We start from the raw sequence: 8363 nt of genomic DNA on the forward strand, positions 1-8363 counted from the left end.
TTTTTAAATGTTATACTAGACATGGAATTACATCAAGTAATAAACCGCTGATTTTTTCAACCGCTGGATGAAAAAATATGAGATTTGATGGTATGGGGATTTGAAAGTTTGCATGTCACAAATAAATTCTAACTTGTTCAAACTGTAGTAAAAATATTAATGAATCATTATTGACCAGCAACAGGCATCCTGTTTAAGTACAATTCATTTGAATAATGATATTTTTCACTCAGGTACATGGTGGTGGAGTGGTTAGCACGTTTGCCTCGCACTTCCAGGGTTGGGTGTTTGATTCCCACCTCTGACCTGTGTGCGTGGAGTTTGCATGTTCTCCCCGTTTCCTCCGGGTACTCCGGATTCCTCCCACAGTCCAAAGACATGCACTGCAGTCTGACTGGCACTCTAAATTGTCTGTAGTGTGTGTGTGTGTGTGTGTGTGTGTGTGTGTGTGAGAGATTGTGTCCTGCAATGCAAAGGCACGCCATCCAGGGTGTCCCCTGTCTTGTGCCCCGAGTCCCCTGGGATAAGCTCCAGGCTTCATGCAACCGTGTGTAGGATAAGTGCTACAGAAAATGGATGGATGGATATTTTTCACACACAGTAATCACACCAGGTTTTGCTTTTATTCTGGTGTGATGCCTGTGCTAGGTAAAATAAACTTTACCCTCAGTTAGTTTTAAAGTAAGTGTCTTCAAGCATGATGAGGTTCACTGGGCTGTTATTTGACTGACTAAGGGAATTTATCCTATGTGCTACCTCATATTTATACTCCTGTGAAACAGGAAGTCTCGGTTTAACAATTTCCTGTTGAACAAAAGATCAACAGGTTAAACAAAAAAGATGTTTTTTTTTACAGCCTTCTTTGCTCATATTTACCAAGGGTGCCATTCTTAGTAGAGGGCACTGTATGTGTCAACAGCCCTAACACAAATTGTAGCCATTTAAGAAAGGACCAAGGATAAATGGTCATAAGAGAAGTTCTTCGTACTCCATGATTTATTAATACGGTTACAACAGGACTTGGTGTGTATAATATTGTCATAAATAATTTACGACAGTTCCAATTGCTTATTCACGAGTGGTTAACACACACACTGCTGATTATTTACCAAATCAAAATCAAATATTATTATTTTGCACAGTAATTGCACTATAGTGGTGTGTATAAAAGGTCAATAAAGTCATCATTACAAACCAAATGTCCAATACATGTGTCCCCTTTTTTTGTTTGCTTAAACATTTCTTTAATGGCTACATGCTGCCATGGTGAGAATCAGGATTAACCAATCAGGATCATGCATTTTTCCCCATTTCTGTTTGAAAGCCAGCTAGCTACATTGTGAGCACAAAGATATAAAAGTGATAGACTGAAGTTCTGGAGGTTTATGGTATGAGGAGAAAAAGAAGGGCGGATCTGCTTTTAGAAAATAAAAGGTAATTTCCCCCGCATCTTAGTTTTATGTTCTTCAGTGAAATTGTCATAAATATTTTATGGCAACATTAATAATTTTAGCAAGTTTGGTTGACAGTAGATTGTGCCATCACCATTTCTACTACTGTCCGGCATCCACCCATCCACGTGCATGAGCACGTCACATTTATCAATTTAACTGTACAGATCATGCAGTGATTTTGTTTAATCTATTTCCTAATCTCCTCCTGAAATGAGTTCCTGGCTACGCCACTGTGGGAGAATAAAGCAGAGCCAACGGATACTGTGTAACTGCAGAAGGGGTGGAAATTGAGAAAGTCATACAGATGTATGGTGGTAGGATACAGCACAGCACATATGAAAGGAGAGTTTCACTTCTGACCTCTCCAGGGAAACAGGAAACCTACTTTAAAAGAAGACTCTTGACCTTGTGTCCTACGTGTATAAAGACTATCACACCAGCACTGCAGGTCAAGGGGAAGGAAAAGACACCATTAAGCTCTTCTAATTAATATCCAAACGCCAAAACCATTATGTGATTTGAAATCCAATTATGGAGAACCACCTTTAAAGCCTGTGCCAGTCCGGTCTCCTTCAGCTGCCGTGACCTCCTGCTAGCCACTGCAGTGGTGGCTCAACGCTTAAGGCTCTGGGTTACTGATCAGACGGTCAGGAGTTCAAGCCCCAGCACTGCCAATCTGCCACTGCTGGGCCCTTGAGCAAGGCTCCTTAACGCTCTCTGTTCCAGTGGTGCTGTATCATGGCTGACCCAGCGCTCTGACCCCAGCTTCCTAACAACTTCCTGGGATATACGAAGAAAGGAATTTCACTGTGCTATAATGTATATGTGACAAATAAAGGCTACTTCTAGCCTTCTAGTCCTTGATTGATACAGTGACATTATAAAATGGTCCTGAATGTTCTTCCGAATTCTCTCCAAAACTGTGTTTATAAGCCTCATAGGCAAACGGGCCATCAAAGACCAACCCTCCTCATTAGCCTCCTCCTCCATTAGCTTTCACTAAAAATCCATTGGAATTGGATTGCATGGGCTTGTGTGGGCTGAGGGAAGGAGATAGGGTGTCGTCCCAGCTAGAGAGGCAGCAGGGAGAACAATGCAACCGCCATCTCACCTGCCGTTCCTGCCCTTCATCCTATTTCTCAGCCTAATATGGGCTCCTGTTGCTATTCACTATGTGCTTATTGATTTCTATAGACATTGCTCAGGGTCATACTACTATCCAATAAGGCACACAGACACTCACACACAGCATGGAGCTGCTCTCTGGTCTTAAGCAGACAGCAGGGTAAATAGAAGTTTGAGACTTTCTATTTGGGGTCATGGCATCAGATTGCATAATCTTTCACTAGATAGCTTCATGTTTCTCAGAACTGAGCATTCTAACTGCGGCAGCAGAGCTACACACTAAACAACCTGCCCTGTATAATCTCTACAGAAACCATGCTACAATAAGACAAAGTGTGTTCAAAAAGCTGCACACATCAGCTGCACTGATCCAAAATACTAACTCTGCATTAGCTAATACAGAATTATTGAGGACGTAATTAACACAGACACAAATACAGGTACAATTAACAAGGCAACTGTTACAAAAGTGAATACAAATTGCCCACAATAAACATCAGGTATTTTGAAACTTGGTTCTCGTTACTCCCACCTGGCCGCTGTGGTAAGTAGCCCTAGGTGTATTCTTCCCCCAACGGCACAGAAGTTACTCCGTTCTGGAGACAGAGGTCAAGATTTATATGATTTATACAACATTTATACAAATTAAGGCTTTCGTCCTTTGTAAAAACAAAACGCTAATGCCATGTGACTGCAGTATTACACTAGTATATTCCTAAATATTACGTATCATATTATACATACAGTATATAGGATCATTTGGTTATTATTCATGACTTCAGATGAGATGCATTATATTGAATTATACCACAGTGCCTTTGAATTCTTGAATCTGAAATTTCAGAAAGTGTTAATTAATTTTTTTAAACAGCAGCTCTGACCATTTTTCCAGTTGCCAGGCAAAGTACAGCTTTTTATTAATGCACTCATTCTAATATGTTATTGTTTCAAGTTTTTTTTTACAGGAATTGTATACAATTATACAGTATGGCAAACTCTCCAGTGTTAATATGGTGAAGTTTTCTGTGCAGAGATGTTTATGTGACATTTACTGAAGGAGTCTCTAGTGTCAGAGGTATCAGTCAGAGGGAAAGCTGTTATTTTATGTTTAGGTTTCAAACAAAAGAAAGTCTTCAGGGTAGAGGGCTTTGTGCTTTTGGTTTCTCTGTAACATGATATGTTGTTTTTTTTAAAAAGAATCTTATAAAAAAAAAAAACTGGTGAGGGAATGGCTGTTTATAGTTGTATAATGCAGGAAAATAGGAACAGAATAGGGAAAAAAAATTGTTTTGCGGATGCTTCACCACGTTAAATGTAACTGAAAACAATTAAAATGCATGTTGTATCATTCTGTACATTTAATAACTTGTAGGTGTTGGCAGTAATGTGGTATAAGAGGAATAGGACTCTTTGAGACATGCTGTTACTGTATAGTGTCAACCCCATTGTTTGTTATTTTGCTACAACAGCATGCCCCGTTGTCTTTTATTTCTTACATATCCTGAAAGACTTTGGTGCATAGTAAGCGTAAGACAAAGAGTTCAAATATTCATCAAAACGCAGCAGATGGTGAATGAGGATTTCACCAGAAATAAAAGCTAATAAAGTATTCAGCAGACTCACTAGTGAAAACTTCTGCAGAGGGCAGATGCGTATCTTCAAACATATACACTTCATCAGCAAGTTTTTGTGGCTTTACGTAAAAATGATCATGAATGATAATCATTATTATTCTGTTCTACTCAGAAGATGAGAATGACTCCAAACACAGATTCTTCACTGCCTTGTATAGCATGACTTAAAAGGTCAAAGGGGAAATTGCTTTAGCTATCAGAATAGGATTAGGCTAAATGCAGCTATCGCTTTGGAGATCACATTCCTGGGCCTTACCTCACACTAATCCACAACCTTAAATGGCCATTCTTAAGTGTTCAGACATGTCCGGTACCATAAGCAAGTCAAAGTCACTCACGGGTGATTAAAGTCTCTATCAATCAAACTGTTCCCTTGTTTCATTTGTCTTCTAAAGGTACTGAGTAACTCTTTAAAATATGCAAATCTGCCATGGTTTGTGAGGCACAACTGAAACATTAGGTGAACTAATTACACCACAGGAAGTGAGAAACTTGACTTGACAATAATGAGGAACATAAAATTGCCCCCTCCTAAGAAAACACTCCAGGAAAGCCATAGAGGAAGAAGGAAGAGATTGAATGGGCTACAAAGTCAACATCTCATAGTCTGAGCATGTGACTGTATGCATGTGCGTGTGCGTGTCCGTATGGAAAACGGGTGGATGACAGGGGGTTGGAAAGGGCAAAATGAGATTTCAAAAAGTCACCTTGCTGGTCAAGCAAAGATATTGAAGCACAATGCGACCAGACTGTAATGGAGGCCTTTTACCTTTTCCAGTAGAAGGTTTTCAGGAAGTTGGTGATCCTGTGGCCATATTCATTACCAGTTCGTTTGGACCTCGCATTTTCCTGCGCAGCTATCAATGTCGTTTTTCAGTTTTAAAATGCAATATTCTCATAAGTTCCCATATCACGCTCAGCAAGGCATTATAACTAATCATTTATTCATCACATTCCTTGCAGTTTAGACCTCTGAAAAAGCAAGTTGTAGCATATTAATGCTGAGAGAAGCTGACTACATTTATGGTACTCAAGCATAATGTAAAGGGCAGAGAGCTGCAGAAAAGTGCCTCGACATCCTCTCATATATTCTCGACTTCTGTAACATGCAAAATCACAGTACCACTGAAAGTATTTACACAGGGTATAGCACCATAACAACCTGTGATGCATAGTAGTACTATGTGTGTGGCATGATCATTAGTTTCCCATCTATAGGGCAGCTATAACAAAAGCAGCAACCGTTGCACTGTGGCTCAACTGATCATAACCATATACAGGACCCAGCGTGTGTGATCTGGAGCCGTGCTGATACACAAGACTGATGTTTGTGTATTTGAGGCCACATTCCCTTCCTCAAGCCATAATCGATCTCCATTTCAGAACAGCTCATTCCTCTCAGAGTGCAATTGGGATTAATGAGCCCCAGCTAGTTGTTCAGATCTGCAGGAGGCTTTTTGCCAATCTCTTCCTCTATTCCAGTAACACACACTATGGAAGCATTACTACCCTCATATGAAGCTAATATTTGGTCCAAGGTCCTCCTAAGTCTCGTATTCACCAAGGCCGAGAAGGAGAAAAGAAAAAAGACTAATCAATAGCAGATCAGTAGGGGGGCTAATGAGAAGAAGTTGTGTACTCACGGCTGACAGAGCTTGACCAGGTCATGGTCGGTGGTTGCTGGGGGCAAGCCACGGATGTACAGGTTGGTTTTGCTGAGCTGCTCCCATCCTGCCGTGCTGCTGCTGCTGCTCTGATTGGTGCTGCTGTTGGTTCCGGGGCTCGGGGGAGCCATGGGCTGAGACAACGGGCCAACAGGGGGCTGCCAAAAGTGACAGAAAAACAAAACACGGTCAGGGTGAAGATGCACAAGAACATATGGGTGTGAAAGGCAAACAATCTGGTGGTAAGAAAGAAAGACGGGAACAGATATAGGGAGAGTTTTTGCAGGTCTGTGTAATTCTGGAGTGTGTAAACATAGATGAATAATGTGGTAAGTGAGAGTAAGACTATTGGGAATATCAACAGTTATTTGATAAACAAACGATGATTTTGGACTGCAGGAAAGACATGGGCTATCCTGCTTGCCACTGGTGAATTTATTATGTGAGTATAGAAGAAGAAATGGAACCTGAGTGTGTCCTATTGATTGAACTTACTGGAAAAGGGTTAGTGTAGTCATTCTAATACAAGGGTGGGACAGCTACCCACAAATCGTACTCTGAAATGCATGGGCTGTAAAATGCAGACTGCTCGGATCTGCACTTGCTACATTTACATGCAAGCAATAATAATCACATTGATAGGCCATTCACAAATGTCATGTGTACACCTAAATTGGAAGATGAAGAGGTAGATAATCAATATGTGATGATCTGTTAAACAGATGAATAATTGCCATGTTTACTTTTAAATCCAACCAATCTTATAACTGTGGTGTTAAACCAGATATAAGAAAAAAAACCCAACTGTACATAGATTAGATACTTTGCTTATATTACACATGGCTATGTTAAACAGCCCAAGAGACATTATATTTAATTAACTATATCTCATGCTCACATTCTGTGCGATGACATGAGGACCAAAATGGCCGGCGCAAAATACAAAATTCGGCAGGTGCAAAATGCATAAACATAACGTCTCATTTCTCAAGATGATACAAGCAAATTTACTTAGAAATCATTCACAGGAGCATACAAGACCCACTGGTACGTTCAGCTTGAGTATGAGTACCTCCAATTTTATAGACACTGATTACACTGACATGTTAAAATTAAGCTTTGTTACATAAATTAAGTTCATTTATTTATTTAACAACACAAATTTAATGGAACATTTTGTGAAATCACAACAAATTAGACTAGCGATTCACTTAGGACAAAAGAAATGGCACCCTATACAAAAAGGAAGAGTTAGGTTGTGCCTGTGGTACATGATACACTGCAATATCCGAGCTGCTTTCCTTGAAGATTTAGTGCACGCTAAATCATTAGCAGCTCTCTGTGACGTTTGTGGGCATCACTAAATGTAAAATATGCATTGTAATTTATGACTAAAGAAGAAAATTTGTCAGGGTTACCGAAACTTTTTCAAGTTCCGTTTGGCCTACAATAGGGTTTACATACCTTTACTAAAAGATTGAAAAATAAGGCCAATAGTTCATATTACAAAGCTGAACTTCTTACTCCCTGATTACTAAGTATGTTTCCAGTAAGTTTCGCTGAAACTGACATAATTTAAGGTGTGTTGAAAGCACAAGTGAGGCGACAGACAACTCAGCCATCATGCTGAGCTAAGCCTCGCAAGCTTCTCGCTGCTATGGTTAAGCTGGCACTAAATGCCACTCCTCATGTGCGTATATGCAACGTGCATGTAAATGTAGACATTCAACAGACTGCTGTGTTTAAAACACTCATCATTCATTCGCAATCTGCATTTAGAATGAAGTCATTTCGGCTGACAAAAATATTGCGAATTTCACTGCATGCTATTTGAAGACAGCTTTATAGTTTTAAAGCCCTAACGTTTCTATTCACATTCAACAGATGAATCAAGAGTAAAGACAGGATTGAGCGGGCTGCTCAGATTCATGATGCATTAACAGACAATCACTAAAACAAATACATGCCTGGTCTCCACAAAGAGAGCTTGACAAGACTTTAGCTTGGCCAGTCGGACTACTAATCATATTTCCTCACTGCTAACTTGTAAATAGAATTTAAAAATAAAAACGCAGCACTGCTCTGATTCTGAGAAAATATCCCTACCATCCCTACCAGTTTGTCTAAAAGGAGCAAACAGAAGTAGCCTGTTGTACAAATGGGCCAAGATTCCTGACTGCAAACTAAATAACTCCATACTGTCAGTGCTGAATGAAGATGAATATCTTGCTCTCCTGTGCTCCATCCTCTACCCTTCCCACCTCTTCTCTCCAACCAGAAAAGCTATATGCATGGCAAGCAAAAAAGGCTGACTATGTGTATAAAAGACATACATGCCGCTGAGCTTCCTGACAGGATTAGCCTTGTTTTGTTGGTATTTTACATTAAAAAATGCATGATATTTACAATGTATGTATACATGAAGGAGAAGGAGAAGCAGCCATTTCCAGCATGCCTAGCAGAAACCTAATAGTCCCCATGACAAG

At 40.0% G+C, this 8363-nt stretch overlaps 1 protein-coding gene across 3 annotated transcripts in view; it reads right to left on the bottom strand.

The window, feature by feature from the left end:
* LOC108266580 (RNA-binding motif, single-stranded-interacting protein 1) overlaps nucleotides 1-8363 on the bottom strand; it is a 62304-nt gene that overhangs the window by 26226 nt on the left and 27715 nt on the right. For all 3 annotated transcript variants that reach the window (XM_017470080.3, XM_017470082.3, XM_017470083.3), the window contains one exon: nucleotides 5857-6035. In XM_017470080.3, coding sequence (XP_017325569.1) covers nucleotides 5857-6035 — 179 coding nt within the window. The remainder of the gene's footprint in view (nucleotides 1-5856; nucleotides 6036-8363) is intronic.

Source organism: Ictalurus punctatus, chromosome 6 (assembly GCF_001660625.3).
Source record: "Ictalurus punctatus breed USDA103 chromosome 6, Coco_2.0, whole genome shotgun sequence".
Lineage (NCBI taxonomy): Eukaryota > Metazoa > Chordata > Actinopteri > Siluriformes > Ictaluridae > Ictalurus > Ictalurus punctatus.